The 26,698-nt window shown below is 39.3% G+C and overlaps 2 protein-coding genes across 3 annotated transcripts in view; both read right to left on the bottom strand.

The window, feature by feature from the left end:
- adgra1b (adhesion G protein-coupled receptor A1b) overlaps nt 1-26,698 on the bottom strand; it is a 206,699-nt gene that overhangs the window by 142,067 nt on the left and 37,934 nt on the right. For both annotated transcript variants that reach the window (XM_086045684.1, XM_086045686.1), the window contains exons 3-6: nt 13,930-14,001; nt 6,657-6,728; nt 5,102-5,173; nt 4,329-4,492 (exon numbers count right to left, since the gene is read on the bottom strand). In XM_086045684.1, coding sequence (XP_085901810.1) covers nt 4,329-4,492; nt 5,102-5,173; nt 6,657-6,728; nt 13,930-14,001 — 380 coding nt within the window. The remainder of the gene's footprint in view (nt 1-4,328; nt 4,493-5,101; nt 5,174-6,656; nt 6,729-13,929; nt 14,002-26,698) is intronic.
- LOC147139570 (uncharacterized) lies at nt 18,097-19,810 on the bottom strand. The gene is made up of 5 exons (XM_086045687.1): nt 19,690-19,810; nt 19,446-19,566; nt 19,096-19,285; nt 18,381-18,504; nt 18,097-18,309 (listed from the first exon to the last, which is right to left on the bottom strand). The coding sequence occupies exons 1-4, from the start codon at nt 19,780-19,782 to the stop codon at nt 18,477-18,479; spliced, it is 432 nt and encodes a 143-aa protein (XP_085901813.1). The 5' UTR covers nt 19,783-19,810; the 3' UTR covers nt 18,097-18,309; nt 18,381-18,476.

Here is a 26,698-nt window from a genome sequence, read left to right as displayed (position 1 = left end):
GAAAGGAAAGGCAAGATTGTTCGTCAGAAATTTTGTTTTTTAAAAAAGGTTTCAAGAACTGTTATATTCATTTTTACTGCAGCTTGAATACAGTCAAGAGCTAATTTGTTATTGTTGGAAACTGTGTATGCTTAAAGATATCATTGTAAATAAGTAGCACTTTGTAGTTATTACCAGTTATGTTTGTTATGTCAGTGGTTCCCAACCTTTTTTTTTGTTTTGTGAGGTAGCATGAGTACCTCATCACTCATACATGTTGATGATTATCCTACAGTAGAACGTTACACAACTGAATATTAATGGAAAATCATTTTACTTTGTCTCCCTAATTTTAACATTTAATGTTCAGGCATTGTCTTCTTTTTAATTCAAACTAAACATGACAAATATGTAATATAAATTTAAAAAATGAACTCAAAATAAATAATAAACCTGCCTCTTAACAATAACATTTACCACATAAAACTGAAGTTCATTTGACCCTTTTAACAGTAATCTAAACTTTAATTATTAAAAACAAAACACTTGTCTCCCGAGGGAAACAAGTTGTAGCACATGCCTCACACATACCATTTTATTGACAGGGTGCTGAAATGACTGAGAATATTTACTTACCATCTTGGAAATAAATACTATATTTTCATTTCCACGTACACCGAGCAATGTGCTTGTGTCCCCTTATGGGCATGCGTACCCCTGGTTGTGAAACACGGAGTTATGTTATGTTAGCATGCTTTGTTAACAGTAATGTAAATAAATAGAATTTCAAAATGTCATTGAAAAATTGGCTCTATTTAAAAAAAAAACTTTTTTAAAACTTTTTAATAACTAGGCTCTATTTTAGCAATTGTAGAGAGTGAGAAGTGAAGTACTAGACCAGGGACTTGTGGTACTTCATTTAAACTCGCAACCCCTCAAATGGAAACCTTTCCCTAAAAGAAAAAGGGGACAGAGTAGGGCAAATATGTCAAAAAAGCCTTTTTTTAACAAGAGTGCTGAAGGGTTTCTCTTTGGAACACTGACACTAAATCATTGGCTTTGTTAAACAGCTCACAGCAGGCAGAGAGATAACAATGAAGAGGGAACACTAATATCACAATGAATTGAATGAACTTCAATTGTGTGCTTGTTGTTCTAACATTTGAACATGTAATGTTAGCTAAATCAGACATGTTTTTTTTTACAAATGGAGCCTACTGTGCCCCTCTTTATCATGATGAAATAAATGTCGTAATGTGTGTGTGTGTGGGTGGGTATCCCCCTTCCAGCTCATCATGAAGCATATATATATATATATATATATATATATATATATATATATATATATATATATATATATATATATATATATATATATATATATATATATACATACAGTGTTGGGCAAGTTACTTCCAAAATGTAATTTATTACATATTACTAGTTACTTGCATGTGAAAGTAATACATTTCTTTACAATATTACTCTATTTGTAGAGTAATGCGTTACTCAAGTTTAAGTTACTTTTAATTTACCTTTTCAAAAATCGGGGATTAATTTATTTAATAATGATTTCAAGACCTTAAAAGGAAAATGCTAAATTTTCTGCCATACACTAGCTGGTAAAGTTAACTTATGAGCATATTTAACTATATAGTGTGGTCTATAACATTAAATGTTTCGACTCTATGGTGTGGTGGGACATCACCACCTTTGATCAATATTTGTATCAATAAGATTTTTTTTTTTTTAAATAAATATTGGAACTGATATTTTGTCCAGTAAATAAATAATCACAGACTGTAAACCAAAAATAAAAGTATCATTATTCTCAAATTAATTTACAAACTGGGGGCGGCATGGCTCAATGGTAGAGTGGTCCTTTCCCAAACGGCAGGTTGTGGGTTCAATCCCCGGCCATTGTGACCATGTTGAAGTATCCTTGAGCAAGACACTGAACCCCCAGTTGCTCCCGATGCTGCATCATCAGGAGGTAGATGAGGTACAGTGTGAAGCGCTTTGAGTACCAAAGGAAGAAAAGCGCTATACAAGTGACAGTCCATTTGCCATTTACACACAAATAATAGTGATGCATAACGTATAATCGATAATTGGTCTAACAAGATATATAGATAGATAGATAGATAGATAGATAGATAGATAGATAGATAGATAGATAGATAGATAGATAGATAGATAGATAGATAGATAGATAGATAGACAGGGCATGTGTAATAAAAGCAAAAATATGTATTGAAGTCAAAACTGACCTGACTAAATGTTTTTTTCCTTTTTCATTATTATTTTTTCTATTTATAATAATTGAAAGTTCAGTTAGTTCTAATTTTCTTTGACTACATGGAGACAAAGTTTCGAGGTGATTTGAAAAAAAAAAAGTTAAATAAGAAACGAGCGCATCAGACTCTAATAAAGGCGTCTATTGTAGTTTGTCCGATTGATGGTGCCGTAGCGTGACGTCATTTGTCACCGGCAGATGATTTGCATTTTGATTGTGAACAGCCAGTCAGAATCACTACGCTTTACGTCACGTTTTACGCATGGCAATTGATGGCACTAAGTTCATTAAATCATATCTAAAAAGCACAGTGACTTATTGTTTTGCAGTTTATTTGCTTCGTTTTACTTAGATTTGTTCCTGCTTGTATTTTGTGTCTATGATTTGCATTTTATTTTATGAAACCGTGACAGTGATTATTGTCACAAACAATAACTTCTCAGCCCTCTTGGGTGTTGTCAATGGTGTAAAGACAATCGAATCGCATGACAGAGTTGACTCGCGCACTCACATTGTTACGTGAAGCTCCAAGTGCGACAGGAACTTTTTATTTAAGTAATGCTGGAAGTAATGACGTTTGATCACGTGATGTTATGAATAGACCTACTTGTTAAATGTAAAATCCAGATGTCAACATATGTATTATAGTCCCGAAATTTGTAACGCGTTACCAGACTCAGTAACTGTAATAATATTACAAAAAAAATCGGAGTAACAAGTTACATTTTATATATATATATATATATATATATATATATATATATATATATATATATATATATATATATATATATATATATACATACAGGGGTGCACATATCTCATTTTAGAACCAAAAGATGTTTTATTTTAATATCTACATTTTGTCCTTGTTACAAACAGTAACTTTTTGTACCTGTACAAAAAATTTTAAATAAAACAAATTATTGTGAATGTTAATACATTTTTGTCTTGTTATCAGTGTTTTTTTATTGACAGAACTAAACATGAACATAAATAAATGGACAATAAGTCTGACTGTTATCCACAACGGTTGCTCTTCATTCTCCTCCTTGTCAAGCGGTTTCTGCTGCCTGAAGCATTTTATTCAGCAGTATCTCACTGGAAGCCATCTCCTTTATGTATACCAAGATCTTTGTTGTTTCACCCAATCTCCTTCCCTTCTTAGTGTACAGTTTCAAGAGGCTGGAGTGTGCAGTGCCATTAAAATGCCCCATTGTACTCAAACGTCATCTTGCATGACATCACACAGCCATCGGGAAGCAAGACTTCAAAAAATCTTGTGAGACCTCACAAGAAGTCAGTTTAACAAGCATCAAGCATTTAACTGTTAATGGGTTTTTTCTGTCATTTCATTGCTTTGGAGACTTATTCAAATGGAAGTAACTGCCTTTACAATATCATGAGCTAAGAATAACAAGACGATACTGTATGTGAAGTAGAGTGACCCACATACAGTGATGGAGCTAACTCCACTATGTCACAATGGAGTGTCCAGCCATGCAAGTCAGAGATGATGTGACATTAAGCCAGGAGTTGACCAAGCAGATGGCGGAGCAGAAGGAGCAGCAGGTGAAGATTGTCAGGCTGTAGAGACGGTGAAGGCCAGGCAGCAGGGTCCATTGGTAACATTAGCAAATGGTCAGCTCCACTATTGTTGGTATTGTTGTCAAAAGTAGTGTTTTGTTAATGTTGCTTTTCACAGTGGATATCTTCTTTTACACTTGAGTTAATGAAAAATAAGTCAAATGTTATTATTGAATGTTGAATGTTTTATGATTGAATGAAGAGTGTTTTATTGTTTTAAAATGCTACTTGAATATAATTACATAAATTCAATTTTAATTTTGATCATTTATGCTCTGCCTGTATAGTTGATGGCGACAGTTCGATTTTAATGGAACCATTGAATTATTTTTTTTTATTATTTCCTGTTGGAAAAACAGTTTCATATCTGAACAGATTATTGTTCGAACAGCGTCCCCGTTTTCGCAGAAATCCTGTAAAATGTCTGTCTGGCTTTATACTGTATAATCCAAATGTAGGTGCTTACCACATGTGAGCTGCTGTCCTCGGAGATTGTGAAACTCCAGGCCATGGAGGTGGGTGGGAAACACGCATACCGTGTCGTTGCCAATCCTCACTGATTTGCTTCGAGCCCACAAGAGAAGCCACTTCAGCTGACAGTCACAGAATAAAGTATCGGTACTGAAGTGTCTGGTGAGAACAGCAAGATGTAGTTACAAGCCTGCTTGTCTAAGATTTGTCCAAAATAATATTTTTCTCAGAACAATATGAAAGAATGTTTTAGAAAGGCTTTATTTATACTATTACTGATGGTGCATTTGATTGTGCAAACCAGTTTTTGCAGGCCATATTTTGTGCCACACACACACACACACACACGCACACTACACACACGCATACATATAAAATACATATGAATGGAGAGAGAGAGAGAGGGAGAAAATAAAATATATATGAACTTGGAACATTTCTCTTTAATATTCTGGGCTCCTGTGTTTGTAATGAGCAGAATAACGCTGCCCAAAGGAGTTGTATCATGTTGGTACTTAAACTGCATACTAAATTAGATGAGATCGAATAAGCAATGGTTTCCACCAAACAGTGCATACTATTCCGCCTCGATTGCTTCAACAAATGGCAACAATGTATTTTTCACAATCAGTTGAAGCATTAATCTATGATTACACACATCCATAATAAAGTTATGTGAATATTTGTTATTAAGTCAATTTTGACAGATTATTCCTGAAAGGATATGTAAATTATTGTCACCAAATAAAAATATGATGTTTTTCTTACAGTACTTTGAGAGCCACAAGATGTGTGAAGAGTCCCACTGTCAAAGTGGAGAAGATATTCCCGGATAAATTCCTGTAGGCAGAAAAACACAGTTTTCAGCCACATATTAGTAATAGTTCTACAAGTTGTAGTATCCATCCACCTATCCATCTTCTTCCAATTATCCGGGGTCAGACTGAGAGGGCAGCAGCCTCAGCAGAGAAGCCTTCCCTCCTCAGTTTCTCCTCAGCCACTTTCAGCTTATGGAATGGGGGCTGGTGGGTGGGTCAGCCAATAGACATAGATCATCATCTTCTGCTTCTTGCCCGAGGCCTCCTCCAGATGCCCAAGCCACCTCATCTGGCTTCTCTTGATGTATAGGAGCAACGGATCTACTCTGAGCCCTGCCCGGATGACCATGCTTCTCACACGATCTCTAATGCTGCTGTGGTCAGACCGAATGTGTGTTGAGCTGCTGTGGTCGAACCAAATGTGTGTTGAGCTGTTTGACACAATACATATAAATTCAATGCAGTTCACATAAATAATGCCACATGATTGATGTGTTTGAGGCCATGCGAGTGGGGGCAAGGATATGTGTCGAGAATGTACTTACTATGTCACACATATGATACATAGACACGGTGTCCCGTGCAGGTAGCGTGGAGAAACAATGAAGGGCAAAGAAATCATTGGGGCCTGCGGGCACTGGAATCTGTACAATACAGCCAGCTGCCGATAAGAGCCATAAATACACAGGCTTGGCGAATAGGGAGCGAGGAAGTTGCCGCGTCTAAATGTGTTTACTCGTTTACAGCTGTTGAACTGAAACCAAGATAGCAATAGTATTTAGCAATAGCCAAAATTTTTGCACAACCACCAGCCACCTGACTGACTCGTGATATTCATCCATTTTTTTTATATCAGAGGACAAGGGGGAGCCTTTCTTCTCTGTTGTAACGCGGCGTGAATGAAGCTGCTATGTTCATATCCCGCGATCAAACCCAAAGCAACGTCTCATCTTCGGTCTGAATGTAACATATGGGAGAGAGAGCCCAGATACCTTGCTCCAAAGAGGAAATTCATTTCGCCTACTTGAATGAGATGTCTGTTTTTTTCATCCGTTCCGTTTGAGTGAAGTTTAACAATCACAGGTTAAAGCCAATAGAACCACATGATCAGCAAAATGTGCGAAATACTGAAACATACTAAAGTGAACGTCTCAATGCTTTGGATGCTACTAAAAATTATGCCCAGTAACGGTTATGAAACAGAATCAGTAACAAAGAATAGTCATGACTGAGTACAATGCTACCTGCAAACTAATACATCTTACTGTCACCCCCTACCCCATATGACCCCCTGAAGAACATAGCTTAGTGCCAAAAAGGCAGAATAGGGCCCCTTCTTCAGCTTGACGGCAACCCTAATCACCGGTGTCTACCAATGGGTTCTGGAAGAGAATATTGCAACCTCACCACCTAACTAGTATAATATTTTAATTATAGTACTTAAGTACTAATAACAGTGATGGGATCTCCAATATCATTATTATCAATAGAAACACATAACTTACAATTTTAAAAGATTGCCCAGATCCAGAAACATTTCAGGGTAGAGGCAACCTATTCTGTTGTTGGATAGGTCCCTGTAATGACAAAAAAAGATCATTGTAAAATACATTGTCTAAATATTGTTTTGTGTAGAGAGATTAATTTACTTGGTAGAGTACTTTGTAACATGATGAATTAGCTTTACTGCTACTGTATGTAGCAGGCTTGGAGGTGCTTTGTGTATTTTGGCTGCTAGTTCGCAATTGGGGCAATGGGTGCAGAATCCAATTCTAAAATGTATTTCATATTTGATATTGAGTAATGACTGAATTGAAAAAATGAAAAAAAAAAAAAGTCTTTGAATACACGCCACTACTTTGTTCTCACTTTTTGAACCCTGCAGCTTGTAATGTGATGTGATTTAATTATGAATCTTTACTAATGAGCTTCAAGCCGCCAATAGATTTACCCATAGTCTCGTCACATCTGACCAATGAAATTATCAAACACGTCACAGTGGACCAATCAAACTGTCCGAGTCCGTTCTCATACTGAATATTCATCAGCTATTTGAGAATGGGGTGCGCACATGTGGGGTAGACAGAGATGCGGAAGCTGTGTTGGAGCGAATATAGAGACGAGAAAGTATTAAGTAGAGCAAAAATTCTCCCACCATTGCTGGCCTACAGGGACAGCGAGTCCAGCCATGAAGCGACATCCCTTGATGGACTTCCGTGCAGCCCCTGCATCCCCTCAACATGTAACAAATTGTTTTCCAAAGGCTGCATTGTTGCGTGGTGAAGCTCATCAGCGAATTTGCCTCATGTGACAATGAGAGACTGAGAAAGGGTCACTGTGACACTACTGTGTAACTAGGTGCATTCGGCATTGTTTCAGGGAAAAAAGCATCTACTGGTGTTTAAGGTAAATAAAAGAAAAAAACAACAAATAAAAACATCAATGTGACCTCTATAGGCCTAGATAGACCTATCCGACGTTGGCCAGCTGGAAAAATACATCGCAACGACAGACAGTGACGCTGAACATTAAAATACCTTCCACGCATGCGTGAGATGTAATACCCCTCCATACCAACGGCAGCAGTAGTAAATATTCCTTCATGGTTAGAAAAAGTCCACCGTAAAGCTATTGGCTGGGGGCAGATCAGAGTGACCAAACGTCATGACTCACAACGCCGATTCAACATGCTGAAATGCCCACCAAACGCTTCCTGACAGGATCCGATGTTACGACAGTGTTCGCTACATCAATCAGACGGCGTATTCCGACGCCCCAACGCTTACCGACATCCGATTGCTCTATCTTGGGCTTTACTTTACAATTATCCCATGTTATAAGGTGGAGACCTGCGGCTATTAATCCGAAGCCGGCAATGTATGTACAAATTCATTTTTATGGATAAGTTTAGCTGTTGCAGCTTTTAAATCAGATGCGTTTTATAGTCCGGAATTTACGGTATATGGATCCAGATTTTATTTAGTGCACCGACTAAAACTGAGTAAATTCAACAAAACCTTTTATTTTCGTGTGTAGTAAAAATTGGCCAAGTTATCAACCGTAAGGAAGCTGTTCCTTAATTGTGTCACCTTGCCCACATTTCAGCCCCGCCCAAAAAATCGGGATAACTGAGAGGGTGCAAAATAGTTTTACGCTATATCTTAACAATTCAGTCCTAAGTTGTTCCCAGTCTTTGCACGTTTTCAACACTTATCTTCTAACGTATTTAGTGTAATTAAAAAAAAAACACATTCATATCCTTAAAAGGGCGGCACGGTGGTCGGCTGGTTAGCACGTCCGCAACACAGTTCAGAGGTCGTGGGTTCGATCCCGGCCCCGGCCTCCCTGTGTGGAGTTTGCATGTTCTTCCCGTGCCTGCGTGGGTTTTCTCCGGGTACTCCGGTTTCCTCCCACATTCCAAAAACATGCATGGTAAGTTGATTGGACTCTCTAAATTGCCCCTAGGTGTGATTGTGAGTGCGGATGTTTGTCTTTGTGTGCCCTGCGATTGGCTGGCAACCAATTCAGGGTGTCCCCCGCCTACTGCCCGAAGACAGCTGGGATAGGCTCCAGCACGCCCCGCGACCCTTGTGAGGATAAGCGGTGTAGATAATGGATGGATGGATATCCTTACAAGGTCTTCAATGTTTGTTTGTTGGTTTGTTCTTAAAACTTTATTGCGGCATGATTTTTATTCAACTTTTTTCAACACTTAAATGTGAAATATTTTTACTATCCTATATTCAAGCACAGTGATAATGTTTCAGATGTGCATAATGTTGCAATGGCTTGCAATAATACATACAGCTATGTTTTAGGAATCTAACCTCTGCCTGATTTTTTTATGAATACTTCGGCCCACTATGTTAGTGTATTTTGATGATGGTCTTTACGGTTGTATTTGTAGAGCAATATATCTTTTTAGGTGGTACTTGCTGTAAAAGTTTGAGAATTACTGCCTTTGTTGAATGATTTATATTACAGACACATACATAGATACATTGTGATAGTACAATACAATGTACGTATAGTACATATTAAGGTAGAAAATCTATATTAAACATTTATATTTTTCCATATGCAATTTTATTATATAATGTATGTAATATTGACATTATGGCGTGATTACTGCATTATTACATACAACTGAAGTATCCCATAATGTCACAAAGATATCAATCAATGTGCATTGTGGGATTACGTTATGTACAGCAAGTCTGAGTTTATATGGGGAAAATCTGTCAAGACCACACATGAAATAAAATAAAATTGGGTAGACAACACAGACTAACAGACATTCCTGTGGTCTTCAATATTTTTCTGTATTGGAACATTGTCCCTCAGCGACCCTGACCGACTTCCCTCTCCTGAAAGTGTTTAATTATTCTTCTTTTTCACACACTTTACAGAAAAAAAAACATATTGCTGTCCTCAAACCTCAGGGTTCCAGCAAAAGAGCTAGATTGCTAACCTTCACTACCATGCAACCACTGGAATATGTAAACATTGCGTCACTGTATTGACAAGCGTTTTTTTTGTTGTTGTTGTTGTTTTTTTTACTATTTGACAATCAATGTTGTGTATATACATATACATATATACACACCTTTATACTGTTAGCAAACGTATGCGCAACTGGCCACAAAGATAAGCCAGGAATTTTGACATGGGTTTCCTGAGGCAATTCTGACAGACGACTTGGTCTTTCACTGGAGTGGTGAATAAGGGAAATATTTACCACGCCACTCCCCGCTTCAACTCGTTATTGGCATTGTAGTGAACGGGGAGTGCGCACCCCGTTAGTTTTCTGTCAACAATTAGGTACTAATCCACAGAAACTCATTTGTGGGGGCATTGGAAAATAATACCCCCCATCCCAAGATGTGGCAAAGTTTAACTGTGAACCACTACACATGATTACTCCTATTCCTTGTACCTCTTGTTCCACTTAGTAACCTTATTTAACCTTTTCTTCATTACATAACCATTGCCTATATACAGATGCTTGAACACGTGAAATGAAGAGGGCTTTGCAAGTCTATGGATCTGTGCCCTCATGCTCTGTAATTAAAGACCAGCCTTGCTGGAGCAGCTGTGGGAAAATAAGCAAAGCACTCACATAATGACCGGTTGGGGAACACTTAAATTAACACTTTACTTCTCTCTGAGTTAGGAAACACACACATGCACATCCACATGCACATGCACATGCACATGCACATGCATATGCAGATGCATAAACAATAGAGCTCCGGCTGATTGTTTTGAATTTGTTGTTCAGGTATTTTCATTAGGCATTGCTCTACATGTTAACCTTTTAAGTAAGTCACAACATTGTACTTTGCTAGTTTTGAGGAGTCTGGACTGGCAAGGGCACACAGGCAGTGAGGTACAGTGGCCATGCTGATTTGGATTACTGGTAGTATGTGTGCATGCGAGCGTGCATGTGCAAGCACGTTCAGACAACATTTCAGTTAACTGTATATATATATTTAAAAAAAATCACTGTTTCAGCATTTTCCAAATTATGAATTAATTTTTGATCTGTATATATATATTATATGTTTACCTGCACTTATATGATATGATATATATATATATATATATATATATATATATATATATATATATATATATATATATATATATATGTAGTTATATAAAGCATTAAATTGTATTGGATGGATGCTACTAGTGTACTGTTGACTTGATGTTACAACTGAAAAAGTAAAAAGTTAAAATCATGAGCAGTCATATTACATTTACATACATATATACACCTTAGCACGGTACCACTAAAAAAACACAGTAAGAATCAATTTTCTACAGTTTTCAAGTGTTATCAAAGCACCAGCTGCTAACTCAAGTTAGGCGCTCCTAGTTGGGAAGGCCAAATTATTATCAGGGCAAATCTTATACTTCCCTCCACCATGTTATAAATGAGAATATTGCTAACACAGTTGTACCTTTAGTACAGCTCTTGCGCTTGCTCATACTAGCCCGCCCACACAATAAATGAATCACAATTTTATTATCGTGTCACACTTGCAATAGTACGCGCAGCCCGCATGGGCTTATAAAGACACCATTTGATCTTTTCCTCATCTGGCCAATAGAACATATTAGGGTTATATTGGATAACTCTCTTGGATCACCATGAAATGTACATGAAGTGTACTTTTTTTTGTTGTATTTTTTATTTATCTTACTTTTAATCATTTTAATCGAATTATTTTAAATGATTTTGAGTTTTGTAATTCTTAATGTTTTATTTCGCTTTCTGTAAGGCGTTTGATGTTTTATGTAAAGCAATTTGAATTGTGTTGTACATGACATGTGCTATACAAATAAGCTTGCCTTGCCTTACATCCATCCATTGCCTATACCGCTTATCCTCACAAGGGTCGCGGGGAGTGCAGGAGCCCATCCCAGTTGTCTTCGGGCAGTAGGCGGGGGACACCCCGAATTGGTTGCCAGCCAATCGCAGGGCACACAAAGACAAACAACCACTCGCACTCACAATCACACCTAGGGCAATTTAGAGTGTCCAATCGACCTACCAAGCATGTTTTTGGAATGTGGGAGGAAACCGGAGTACCCGGAGAAAACCCACGCAGGCACGGGGAGAACATGTAAACTCCACACAGGGAGGCCGGAGCCGGGATTGGACCCACGATCTCTGAACTGTGAGGCAGATGTGCTAACCAGTCGATCACCGTGCCGCCCCCCTTGCCTTACATTATACACTAAAATGAAATGTTATTTCCATGTCACTCAAGTCAAACATTTCACACAATCTATTACTGTATCTTCCACAATATTATTAAATCCATCGGTTTTAATGGCCAGACGGAGAATACCAGACTTCAACTGAGCAAGCAATGCGCTCTGATTTCAAAATAACCAAGGCAAAACATATCATTCAAGGGTAAAACTTCCCTTGATCTACATGTATCTTTTCAACTTGAGTTTTAACAAACCACTTTTAAACCAAGTTTCTTCAAACTGAATAGCTTGTTTAAAGGGCATTGATACAACAACACAAATTATTCCTGTAAATAAACTACATATCAACTTCCTCAAAAATTAAGGCAAGCTTTTTTTTACAAAGGAGACTTATGTAATTTGGTTGATTTAAAATACACTCCTATTGATTCAGCCCTCTGCCATGTTAACTTAACCAATCAATTCCATAGACAAAGCACTTAACATTTCTGTTGGATAGACCCAGGGACCCAGACCAAATCTCCTTGAATCGTTGGGGTTGGAGCAAATCTACAGTATGTAACCCCAGGAAGTAACTAATAGAGCTATTTTGTGTAACATAAATCCAGAGCTAGGTAGTCTGTCCCTGGGGCAGAACAGTCCATCTCTCCGTCCCGGATGGATGCCCCCTTTTTGGGGCAGAGGACGGGGGGTGACACATTTTTAAAAAAGGGGCGGACTAAGAAAGGGGGGAAGTAGATTTTAGTCCGGCCCAATAATCGGTCCTCATGCGTGTGACGTGGTCACGAGGCGGCCAAAGTTAATCTCAACCTACCCTGCAAAAGGCTTCTTTAGGCTTCTTTTATATTCCCGCCACGGCGTGGGCAACAACTGCCGCATTGTATCACGTGATCGACACATTGTGCTGTGTAATATGTTGGCGGCAGGTCTGCAACACATGCCGCGCACACGTCAGAAATTGTTGCTGTGTATATAACGCTGCCCGCATTCTCTCGTGATCGGTCCGTTATATCACATGTTGTGATGACGTATAGTTTCCCCCGGCTCGAATGCATCGTCTAGTCATCTAGACCCTTTGTTGCAGCAAGCATGAGATCCACTGTTGTCATTGGCCATAAAAAGCAGAGGAAATCCCGCCCTGCGGTGTCTTGTCAGTAGCTGTAGCGACGCCCCTTTACTTGGAATGAAACTACAGTAACACATTTTCAAAACAACGCGTGTGGGTTGTGCGCAAGTATAAATGTACGTGACCTTTCCCCATCGGCGATTTTAACAGGAAAGCCAAAATGTTCCCAAACAGGGGATCGCAGTGCACGGGGGGACCTTTGGGCTCTGGTTTGTTTGCGTATGCCATAATAATGCCATTTATCCATGCATTTATGATTTATCAAGGCTTCTGGCGTACTGGCTCCTCATCTGTGCCCCCACTCTCCTACGCGTGCAACACTCATTAGCATCCGTGTGAAAACTCCCCTACTTGCGCGTAAGCCTGCGCTAATAATAAAAACTGATCGGAAACGGTTCGCAAAGTAGATTGAACAGAAAATGCTGTACCATAATGTATTAATACACCCCCCCCAAAAAAAATGCAAAAATGACATGGTCCATTATTTTAGAAAGTGACGACATGAACAATAAAAGCACACATGCACAAACAGAAACATCCCTGCCGTTACTCCTATTGGCGACATGGGGAGAGGCACTTTAAAATAAAAGCACTTATTTCTAAACAATTGCACTGGTTTACAGTTTACATTTCACATTGACTCCGAAAAGACTTTCAAAGGCAACTGAAACTCAGAAAATGTGCACAGGCCGCATGGGGCCTGCAGGCTATCTAAAGCCTGTTGGTCTAACGTAAAGAACAACAGCTTTTCAGCCTACAAATTTTTCGTGCAAGCAAATAATTTTGCTTGCACAAAACCGTACTGTATATCTCAGTTCATTTTGACATAGTACTTAACATAATATGTTCTTGTAAGCTCCAAAAAGCCAGATGAGTTCTTCCCATGTCCTCTAAAGAAGACTATTACTAGACTCCATAATACTTACAGTCTCCTCAAAGTCAGCAGACCACGGAAGGCCCAGGGCTCCACTGTGCTTATCAGATTATTCCTCAGATCCCTTGGGAGAACAAAAAAGAAGGAGTCAGAAACAAGCATTAAAAGCATTAAGGCAGTGTAGCAGAGGCTGTGAACACATGCTTTCCATGGAAATGTGACTTATAGAAATCATAGCACATGTTAACTTTCTTACAGTTCATTGAATAGTAATTTGCCAGCAGTGGTCAACTAATGAAAGGGCATGCGTAGCTAAGAAATAGCAAACATGAGGAATAATGAGAGGTAGAAAGATAAGTATATCTGAATACCACATTAAGTAGGATCAAACCTTGCCCATACTGTCATCCTGGTCATATTTTTTCGGTGGCTAAAATTTAATTATTGTCTTTACATTGTTTTATATAGTTTGTTATATAAAACAAGTTACTTGGCTTTACTCATATGTATTTTGTTCAGGTAGTGTGGATCCAGTTCCCACTCAGCGGCTCTATGAACGTGAGTGTGAATGTCTGTCTCTACATGTGTTCTGTGATGGACTGGTGACCAATCGATGACCCTGAACACAACAGGCTAAGGTCGTATAGAAAATGAGTGGGTGGGTAAAAAAAAAAGAAAACAATTAATTCTAATGAATTAACTACGAAAATACAGTATTATATAATGGACATCATAGATATTATTTTGTTTTTCAATCCATAAAAAACTATACACTCGCTTAGTAATAACCATTTCCTGCTTCCTTCACATCCTGACCACATCCAGCCGAGAGGGAATAACACACGATGTGGTTTTATTAAGTGTGTCAACCACCACCATCGATCGATCCATCCATTATCGATACCGCTTATCCTCACAAGGGTCGCGGGGCGTGCTGGAGCCTATCCCAGTTGTCTTCAGGGAGTGGCCGGGGGACACCCCGAACTGGTTGCCAGCCAATCGCAGGGCACACATAGACAAACATCCGCACTCACAATCACACCTAGGGGCAATTTAGAGAGTCCAATCAACTTACCATGCATGTTTTTGGAATGTGGGAGGAAACCGGAGTACCCGGAGAAGACCCATGCAGGCACGGGGAGAACATGCAAACTCCACACAGGTAGGCCGGAGCCGGGATCGAACCCTCGACCTCTGAACTGTGAGGCGGACGTGCAAACCAGTCGACCACCGTGTCGCCCCCACTACCATCCAACAAAACAAAATATATAGCCTATATTCTAACGCTACCAAAATTCTCACCTCTGGTTTTCTTAGCTAGTCAAATAGCGCTTTGCTCAAGTTTAAAGAGAATGCAAATATTTTATAAAAATATATAATAAAAACCTTTCTTTTCTATTATAAAAATCACAAAGGAAAACTTGGAGTCAATCAAAAAAATGAAACCAAAACCAATGGGTTGTCAAAAAAAGTATACCATGTCAAAAAAAGTCAACCCCAAAAAATTCTTTACAATATTATGTTCTATGTAGCCACACTAGTCTAAACATGGCATTCTGATTGATATTATATTTGTGGAATATGCGTTAAGCAGTAAAATCTAGCCGTTTTTGTCCATATCACCATAGCAGCCATTTTGCCACTTTCTGAAAATGACAACCAATCATGGCTAAGCTTCATTTAAAAGAGCTGTGATTGGTCGTTACCTGAGCACTGAGCAACTGTGATGTCATTTTCAGTTGACTGAAAGTGACAAAACGGCGACCCCCTTAGATAGATTTAGCTGCTTAACTCATATTCCACAAACACAATATTAATCAGAATGCCATTTTCATACCATTGGAGGAAGATAGAACATATTATTGTAAAGAACACTGTGGGGATGACTTCCCCTTTAATTACTGTTTTACAGTGTGAGGCACTCTTTCACTCTTTCACCATAACAAGGATGAAACCAGATAAAATGTATATTTTAAAAAGCCTGGTTTCACAAGAATTCAAATCACAAGAACGACTATAATTAGCAATGCTACTCTCAGTTTTGTTCTGGATTGAAAGGACAGAGTACTGAAGTGTGGGTTTTTATCTTTATTATATTTTATTCACTTTTCGGAAAGCAAAATGTTCCTCCTATAGGTTTGTGCTCTGTTTAAGAATTTTTTTTTATTGCTTGCTTTCACTTCTATAAAGGTGGATAACTACTAAATAATCAAGGGAAAATGTTGATCCCAGGGGGACCCAAGTTGATTCTTACAGGCGTGCATCAAGGAGGCACCATCTGTAGGTCCTGAAACAGGCATCAAGAGGCTTGATTAAGCTATCACAGGAAAACGAAGAATTGTTCAATACAACCACCACTATATGATGTTGCCTGTAAGAGGCGTTTGGTAGTAAAACTGAGCAGTCAAATGCCAAAAAACATCACTTTCATTGCAGAAAGTCAAAACAGGGGCCAAATTCCTGGTTATGAATGTTTACATATTTTGAGTTTTCCAAATAGATGAGCTTTCTTTACCGAAGCCTCTCCACAAAGAGTTGGAATTTGGTGCCTTGTTTTATATACTATTTCTTAATTCAATTCAAATTTGGCAGGCTTGCTAAAAATACTCTTCTCCGTGTCAAATTAACAAGACATGTTTTTGTCCCTTGTTAGGGTATTCAAAATTCTATACAAATCTGAGACATGCTTTATCCAGAATTAAACTAGCATTTACAGATTTGTTCTTTACACAGAACAACAGTGAAGCTTACATTCAAGAGAATGTATCAGAGCTGCCTTCGTGACATAGTAGCCTCTTCCTCCAGTTAGGTCCACGAACGGGTAGCTCTCATCTGTGCTCTAATCTAAATTGTCTTTGATCATGTGCAACGTGCCACTAAAGTGCAATTGGAGGGTGCAGGCCCAGAAGTCATCCATTGTGCCTGCAGCACCTTCTCTCATCTTGACCTGTGTTACCAGCCGTCAGCTGCTTTGCTGAATTAGCAGATAATGCTTCCAGTTTCATATGAACTGGCTTACTTGAATTGCAAAGGTCAATTATCTATGATAACTGATCCATACATTGGTCGGTCAAGTTAAAATTAAATCCAGTTCAATGTATTTCATATCATTAGATACTTTTAAATATTTTCATTTTGAATTTTGATGCATTGAATAAATAAATAATGCATGCCATATTACATGGTATTTATGAATCAAAATGCCAATAAAACTGTTAGCTAGTGCTAGTTTACAACATGAACACCTGACAGATAAATATGTTCTTGTTTATTTTGTTAATGTAATTATTTTCATTCTTATTCTGATTTAGAACCCACTTTTCATCCATGCATCCATTATGCGAGCCGCTTATCGTGACAAGGGTTGCGAGCGAGCCAAAGCCTATCCCAGCCGTCTTCGGGCAGTCACTGAAAAAATGTTTGAATAGTAACTGGGAGTAGGTTGGTTTTAGCTTCAAGAAGTACCTATTCTATGCATTAATTATGATGTTTGTGAGTCTTTTTGTGTTTACTAAAGACAATTAATGTAAACTATGAGAGTTAATAAACTACTTTAGACTTTAGTGATGGAACAAAGTGTGACTCAAATATATTTCATAGCCAGATGAAAAAACAATGCTGGAATTATGACTGCATTACAGGCAGGTGAGGTTTGATGAATTACATCTGCCTAAATGTCTCAACAATCAGAGGAAACGACTAGAAAGGCAATGCAGCTTCCGTTTAAATGATTGTTGTTGCATCATCAGCCTTGTGTAAGTCAGCCTTTCCTCATCTGGTTGTCTTAACCACTGATTCTTAACCATGGGGTCACGACAGGGATGGCACTGGGTACATGAAACCTCTAGTGATGGGTTGATGAGGCATCATGAAGCGTGTTGACACAATGACACTGTGTTGATACTGTGTCACTTAATACTGACACCTGCTGGACTTGAAAATCCCTTCAGGCAACCCACTTGAAGGACTGAACTGACACTGATTTGATGACCGAATGTATGCAATATCATTCAAGTCTTTGCATTCATATTGTATTGTTCCATATCATTAAATAATGTCAACATGTATCATAATGTGAAAATGATGTGAATGAGGATACTTGTGGAATTTTTGTTGTTACAATTTTTATTCAAAAAAGTGTGTTTTTCCAGTGTTTCAAAATTTAGTCCATTGCGTTTTTTGCATGTGATTTCTCCTGCAGTGGAGAACACACGCTCACAAGGAACTAAAGATGCCGGTGAACATAAGAATTCTTTAGCTAGCAGGACGAGGTTTGGATAGGATGCTTGCTGTTTATTCCAATATTCTAGTGGATCCTGAGTTTGTCCGCTATTCCCCTCTGCGATGTATCTCTGCACTTCTGACAGAGCATCTGCAGTTGCACTTTATTCGTGTCTCCCCACTTCATCGTCCAAGTGCTGCCACAGGTTATCTAAAAAAACCAAAAAAAACAATTGCCATTTCAGTACATTTCCAAAAACAAACAAATGATGAATAACATACCAGATATGGTTGCATAGGGCTGTGATAATGGTCCAAGCTGGTCAAATCCCAATATACAGGAAACCCACACATACGGACGAATACCTCCTCTGGACATCAGACAATCCCACAGCACACAAACTCTCTGTAGTAAGAACACTAAACAATCAAACTAGCATCATAAAAGACAACAAAGACAGACTGGACCAAAGAAAACCATATACAACACGCTCTCACACGCAGGACATCATACCACTTCCATACGTCAGAGGAATTACAGAACCCATCCATCGCATCATTAAAATACATCAAATACATACTGCAGTAAAACCACATCAAACACTACAACAACAATTTGTGCATACAAAAGACACCATAACACCCGACAAGAAACACAACATAATCTACAAAATCCCGTGCAAATCATGCAATAAAACATACATTGGACAAAATGGACGAACATTCAGCACCCGCAAAAAAGAGCATCAAACAGAATATGAAAAAGAAACAGGACATTACACCAGAACCTAAAACCAAAAAGCTGAACAGGAAAACAAGAAGTCAACCATAACAGACGACTGCAGAAGAAATAATCTACCATGGACTGGGAGAAGGGCAGAGTCATAACATCAGAAACCAATAAATTCAAAAGATGGATCAAGGAGGCAATTGAAATAAGGAGACGTGGAGATGACACCATCAAAATAGACGAGGGGGCCTACATGCTCCCACACACCTGGGACACCATCCTCCATCGGCGGCAGAGGGTTGGAGCGCAGCCTTGATCGGATTGGGGAGCCTTATTTTGAAGGTTTCCCCCACCCGGTCAGCTGTTTTTAGACACGTCACAAGGACGCAGTGACAGCTCCGAGGAAGGCTGCAGTACAAGCCGAAATTGTCAGCAAGGTAAGAGAATTTTCTCTTCACTAGAATAAGAAAATCATTGTCGGAAAAAAGAAACGTCAAACCTGCTTCCTGGAAGCTTAATTGTTAAACATGGAGTGGAGAATAAATCAATAATAATTACTGATTCCCAATTAATTATCAACAAAGCAACTGTGAGAAAGTAAGAGAACGGCTGTATACCTGAGCTTATCCTGGGTGCATCGGGAACTTCATTCTTATACTTGGCCGGATAGTGCCTCAGCATTGAGAAGGTGCTTTTGTTAGTGTATGACAGCTCTGCGTGACAAATGCGACATTTCACCTGCAAAAAATAAAAAATACTGTGAATAGTAACCTAAGAGTTACCTTGAAATTAATTTGAATTAGAGTGGAAAATTGAAAATCTGAGAGGAACTGGGTGAATCAATCAGATAGAAATAATTACCTTATTCTCCAAAATGAGATCAAATTGATCCCATATGTCAGACAACTTCCTTTTCCCCTGGGGATGCTGCATAATGCACAACGGCGTCCACATAGATCTGTGAGGTTTGTATTGTTTTGGCAAGTGCATACCGTTGACGGACGCACTTCCTTATAAACACAGTTTGGCTCGTCGTCATGCATCGTTCACGTGATTGTCTTAAAGCGGTACATGCACAGACGCGTGCATCGGCACATCGGTATTGCTGGTCCCAGCACTACTCTTAGCCAATGTGGCTAAACAGTACTGTATACATGCACATGGCACATGACATTGTAGCCCAAATAACACAAAACACATTAAAACTTCAGGGAAGATGTTTTTTTTGGGGGGTTGTAGTCATAGCTAGATGTTTTTTGTGTTTTGGAAAATCGTCTCTCAGCGACCCTGGTCGACTTCCCTCTCGTGAAAGCTTTTGATTATCCTTCTTTTTCACACACTTTACAGAAAAACATGCTGTTGTCCTGAAAGTGTCGAAACCAGGGGAATTTACACAAACAGTCAGACTTGCTATGATGACTCGACTCAAATTGTTTCGCTGTGTCACAGTCACTCAACCTGCTTTGTGGGTGTTTTTTTTTCAACAAGGGTTGGGGGGATTCAAAGTTGTTTTGTGCGACTCTGAAGCATTGACTTTAATTTTTAGTGCAGAAACCAACAAAATACTTGCACGTTCTCCTCTTCAGGGTCCCATCAAATGGGCTAGCGTGCTAACCCTCACTAATGCAATATAAACCTTGCATCATCAGATTGACAAGCTGTGTTTTTTTAAAAACTTTATTTGGCAAGCAATGTTGTGTTAATATTGTAACCAATCATATGTGTAACTGGCCGCGAGGGAAATTGTGAGGTTTGTATACATTTGCAGACATTTGTACTTTGTAGGCAAGGCTTTTGACACAGGTTTTGCACTTCGCCAGGGTGGCGAAAATAGGAAATGTTTATCACGCATCTCCCCATTTCAACTGACTGGCGACGTGGCAAACAGGGAGAGCAAACCCTGGGTCACGGTCCAAAGTTTGGCCATGACTACCAGCCAACAGGCTGGAAAATAATTTCACTTCATTTTCCACCTGCAGCGTATCCAATTAAATACAAATGAGCTGTAGCTGTTGACAAGGAAGTACTCATTTACAATTTAGCTTCCTGCCACTAGGCAAAAATAAGGCATCCGACTATTATTTAGCTGTACGTAGAAGTACAGTAGAAGTTGTAGAAGAAGAAACCCAACAGTGAACAGAGGCAATGAGAGAGAGCCGAGTGCGTGGAGAGTGGATTCATGTTATCTAAAGAGGTATTGAAGGCTTCACAATGTACACGCGATATAGAAACCAAACATCCAACATTCATAAGAAAGTCTGTTCAATATTTCAAGAGAAAACAAAATACAATAAAGCTACACGAAAAGTCCATAATGACAATGACAACTAGCTCTAAAAGTGCTTTGAAAGCCAGCTACTATGCATGTAGCATTCACCATAGCAGAGGAGCTGGTTCTAACTGCCACTGTGAACCTGTGCCATGCATGAGACCATCCGAGAGAATGCTGAAAATAAACTGCAGACTGACCATCCTGCTGTCAAAAGACACTCTGAGTAATCACATCGCACATCCAACAACTGCTGGCGAGAATAAAAAAAAGGACACATTTTCTCTTTGCAACTTATCGAGACAAGCGATGTCACAAATGCCAGGCTGCTGTTGTTTTTATGTTGCAAGCAGGTCATGTGTGGCTGCTCTACCACAGTCAGGTGAGATGGCTCTCAAGAGAGCTGGTGCTTATTTTTTTGTTTTAACGAAGGAATGAAGTCTTCTCTTTTCTTATTGAGAAGTGTTTGCGGCTTAAACCTTTTAAATTGTAAGTGGATTCGATGATTAGGTTTAGTTTTTTTTGTTGTTTTTTTTAATACAAACCTAAGTCAATAATAAGCCAGTTTGTACAGGAAATGGTAGGCCCCAAGTTCAAAAAGCAGAGGCGTCACAAGGTTTCATGGATAGAGGCGGTTTAGCCCGCAGGAGATGTAAAGGTTGTCAACAAATCCGGCGCGCAAGCACAACATTTCACAAGCAGCTAATGAATACAGATAATATTATGTAAAAGTTTAAATTCAATAGATTAGATCTGTAGTATTATTTCAGTCTGTTTTTAAGACAGTACACAAACACAGAAAATATCTTTGTAGCATTAATGATCAAAATATGAACACATTGCAAAACTGTATGCAAAAAAATGGTCGCTGTGTTGTCACAAAGTAAGCTAAGCGCATCGTTTTCAATTAACAAAAAAAAAAAAGTCAAATAAATGTACCTTCTAGGAGTTAATAATATGCTGCAATCACCAGCTACTTGTTGGGTGGGTGGAAGCTTCAAAGAATGCCGTCGTTGCAATCTCAAGACCATCCAGCACTGCATCTTTCTCATTAAAAGTAGAATCTCACACAGAAAACATATTTTATAGTATTGGCTACAAACTATATTGCTTCATTCTTTCTGAAATTAATGCTATAGATACGTTCCATTTAGCGTAGTTGTGTGTGTGCATGAGTGTGTGTGTGCACGTGTGAGTGTGTGTATCACTATGCAGTCTAGTCCAAAATTGACACAAATGTGACCGTAATCTAGTAATGTGTTTAATGAGCATGGTAGTCAACTCTATAATTTTTAAAGGTATTAAATGCACATGAAAAATAATAAAGTTATCAAATGACTTCTGCAAATGGCGTACATACTGGGTGAAGAACCAGAAGAAACAAAACGTCTCTGTAGATTCTCAGTCATTCGGGTCATGGTAATCTGCAAAGGTTGAATTGAGGCAGATTCTTTGTTGAAGATGTTTCACTTTTAAATCTAATGGATTCTTTGGTTCTAATTTTTTAAGTGTGGTGTCTCCCAGATTATTTCTCCATTGGGTGTCTGGCCTGGGGTAGTCACAATAAGGCTGTTGTTGTTAGTATGTGTGGCTGGTTCGTTTGCAGGACGGTTGTTAAACTACACGGGTGCAGAACAGCAGTCAGTGACCTCTACTAATGTTGAATGAGCCAATCTTTGGGGGTGAGATGTCAGAAGATTTTTCTGACATCTGTGTTTCTATCGGCCCGGCCGATAATCGGTCTATCCTAGTGCAAACATGTTACTCTGTTTAGAGAGGACTTTTCCATTTTGACAGACTGAGGGTGGCTGCTTTTGTGCCTCTTTCAAATCACTGTTCCTCCCTCTCCAAGATTTGGACATTATTGTCCTCAAATGAAATGCTATCTCTGGACCAGAAAAAAATGATCTTCTATATTGTGCCATGTTGTAGAAGGGGTAACTCGGTCTCTCTAATGTAGAAGTCATTGCTTTCCTCACTACGTTGTGCTGTACTGTACTGCATAAACAACATTGTGTGGGGATTTTGTCCTTGAAGTGAACCAACATTTGTCTGAGGGTGTTGCTGGGATTGAAATGAATTGGTATGTTATGTTTGAAGAAAATTATTCAGTTTCTCAGACAAACCAACCACACAATGGAACTTCATATGCCATGTCCTATTTCTATCCTCAGGCTTACCCTATTCTCCTGGCAGATTTGACAAAATCTCACTTAGGATACCCACAATAAGAGCTTTGGCGATTTGCACTTCTGTCTTGTGTTGTCAGTGTTATACTTTCTACTCTGTCCTTCTACTCCTGATAACCCCTTTTGTTCAAGTGGGTGATGGTTGTCAAAGAGCAGGTACTGGCCTTTGTGGGTGGGTTTTATTTTTTTTTATTATTTCTTTTCCCCACCATCCACGGCAGACAGGTGTAGAAGGAATCCACATTCAACAATTTTGAACTGAAAATGCCATTTGGATAAAAGGTGAAACATCTTCAACAAACAAGAAGGGTCCAATTGCCAAAAAAACAATGTATTTTTTTCTTTAAAGGTCATACTGAGACTGGAGTCAATTCCTACTTATATAGCAACGATAAACTGCTACCTTGACATAGAGTACATACAGATGTATCCCGAGGCTTTCCCAGGCCAGCCGGGCAAAATCCAACCATCACTGGAAAGAAATCTGACTTACTGCGGGTACTGCGAACCAAACTCTGATACCGGTCGTTAATAATTCAATATTAATATGTATCACGATAAACACGTGATCGATATCAATAGAAAATACAGTACAATCTATATAAAACACCCCAAGACACAACTAATGTGACAGGTTCCTTTCTGGATCAATATGAGTATCACACACAAACACGCATGCGCACCCACATGCATGCACACACACGCTCACACACACAGACACACACATGTTGAAGTCAATGATATACTGTACACTTGCCATGCACTAACCAGGCTACACACCAAGCAGAGCCCTAGAAAAAAAGAGTGCTTTCCTATTAAGAAAACTGCATTGTTTATTCATGTGTGGGCTCTGAATATATACCAGTACTAGGGCTGAACGTTTAATTGCATTTGCAATGTAATCGCGATTTGAAAAAATGCGATTACATAATCGCAAAGGCTGCACTTTAAATGTTCATTACTTTATTGACACCGAAGGGGGAGGGGGATTAAGAGAACGCTAAGATAACACTGCTGCAGCTACAGCTTGCTTGTTCCTTTTCACTTCGCATGGTTAAAACTTCCTGCGTGTGGGGATAAAACCTGACCGTGTACGTGTGTTGTCTATTTTGTGATGTTTTGGCTGTCGTCGGAGCCCGTGTACGAGGAAGTGTCTGTCATGGGGTCGGTGCGTGCCGCGCCGTTGACTTCCACTTGTGTGTTCGAAGTTTGAGCACACATACACAGATTGATTGATTGTGCAGCTACTTGAACCACGACAAATAAAAACCCATCTGTGCAAAGTTGACAAGCAGTTAAATATTAAGAGGATGAATTCGGCCGTATGTTTCAAACTAAAAGACAGACGAAAAGCTGTTCAGACGCCGCCGAGTGGTCATGCCCGCTGGCGTCATAAGTAGGCATTATCTTACATTTCCTACCGGGTGGTGTGTGTGATGTTACTAAATGGAGATCGGGTAAGCATTCATTTTATACCTGTATGTTTTATCTATTTATCTATATGTTAAGTTGAGTGAGTGATATAAGAAGTGCAGTCCACGTTTACATATCATGTTTCATGAAATGAAGTGACATGTAGGAAGTGGTAGAGCCACTGAATTATTGTTTATTGGTCTATGTAAAAAGTTGAGTGATTACAAAGTGCAGTCCACATTTACATCATGTTTCACGAAACAAAGTGATATGTAGGAAGTGGCAAAACTACTACTTTGTTTATATTATTGTTGTAATCTGCATTTGAGTTTGTGCCTTTACAGTATAGTATCAGTAGAGTATATACTTATGTTTACACCACACATGTGGCAGAATTCGCAATCATTTGGAAAAAAATCGTTCAGCCCTACCCAGTACTGATGCAGTTATGACAATATCAGGGGCAGAGCCAGAACGTGGCTAATGGGTGGGCCTGGAAAAATAAGGGTGGGCCTGAACATTTCTCTCACTGAGCACAATCCTCCTGTCCCGACACATCGTATATTCAAATAAAATGACGAATTGAATAAAATAGAAGTTCAGATCTTCCTTAGACAACCATAATTATGCCATTTTTAATTACAATTAAACAAATTAAAAAATAATTTAATAAGAATTTCCCAAAAATTTAAAAATATATATTTTGTCATGGTCGACTGGTTAGTACGTCCGCCTCACACTTCAGGGGCCGTGGGTTTGATCCCGGCTCCGGCCTCCTTGTGTGGAGTTTGCATGTTCTCCGCATGATTGCGCGGGTTTCCTCCGGGTCCTCCGGGTCCTCCGATTTCCTCCCACATTCCCAAAACATGCATGGTAAGTTGATTGGACTCTCTAAATTGCCCCTAGGTGTGATTGTGAGTGCGGATGTTTGTCTCTGCGTGCCCTGCGATTGGCTGGCAACCAATTCAAGTTGTCCCCCACCTACTGCCCGAAGACAGCTGGGATAGGCTCCAGCACGCTCTTGTGAGGATAAGCGGTATCGATAATGGATGGATGGATGGACATTTTGTCATGAATCTCACTGGGTGGACGGTCTGTCAATCTGGGTGGGCCTGCGCCCAGGCCCACCAATGGCTCCGCCCCTGCACAATACTATCATATTTGCAAAAGGTCAAGTTCCACATGAAGAAGGCAAATAAACTGAAGCCTGCTGCAGGCACTTGGGCACTCATCCAAATGGAAAGTGACGCTGTATGATGTATTTGATTGCCCACACACATAATAAAATGAGACAATGGCATGCACTCATTTGTGTCACACTAAGATCAGGATGACTCAAAGGGAGGAGCTTGTGCATGTATGGTAATTTGTTTCCACCAAATAAGACAATGTGCTCATTTTTCGGAAACAGCGTACGGGTGCTCTGGCATGAAAACTGGCACACCTTGATTTCCGTGCAGGTGCAAGCCTCCTTTAGCGTGTTTGATGGTCGCATGAAGACAACAGTGGGGGTTAGTTAGGGGGTGTGACAGCTCATTTCCTACCTCAGTCTGGTTCCTACCTTAAAGCGGAAATCAACCCAAACATATGTTTTTCAAGAATATGTTCCCAGCAGGCCCACTAGTTGAAACACGGCATTCTGATTAATATTGCGTCTGTGGAAAATGAGTTAAGCAGAAAAATCCACACGCTTTTAGACATCTCAGGGGGTGGGCATTTTGTAAGTTCTGTTGACTGAAAATGGCATCAGAACTGCTCAGGGCTCAGGTAACGACCAATCACGGATCAGCTTCAGAAAAAAGGTCAGCCGTGATTGGTCGGTACCTGAGCAGTTGTGATGTCATTTTCAGTTGACAGACGTGACAAAATGGCCACCCCCTGATGATTAAAAACAGCTGGATTAACTCTTATTCCACAAACGCAACATTTAGCAAAATGCCGTGTTTCAACTAGTGGGCTTGCATAGAACATATACATGTAAAAAATGTTTGGGTGACTT

This window comes from Filicampus tigris, chromosome 11, assembly GCF_054856515.1.
Source record: "Filicampus tigris isolate MCC_2025a chromosome 11, RoL_Ftig_1.0, whole genome shotgun sequence".
NCBI lineage: Eukaryota > Metazoa > Chordata > Actinopteri > Syngnathiformes > Syngnathidae > Filicampus > Filicampus tigris.
This window is presented reverse-complemented; position numbering and strand designations above follow the sequence as displayed.

Excerpts from the sequence above, each read along its gene's own strand:
- LOC147139570 (XM_086045687.1), bottom strand. The coding sequence starts at position 19,782 with ATGTGGACGCCGTTGTGCATTATGCAGCATCCCCAGGGGAAAAGGAAG. Across the intron at positions 19,567-19,689 it reads ATCTCATTTTGGAGAATAAG|GTGAAATGTCGCATTTGTCA; the intron begins GTAATTATTTCT and ends TATTTTTTGCAG. Across the intron at positions 18,505-19,095 it reads GATGGAGGATGGTGTCCCAG|AGAGTTTGTGTGCTGTGGGA; the intron begins GTGTGTGGGAGC and ends TTCTTACTACAG.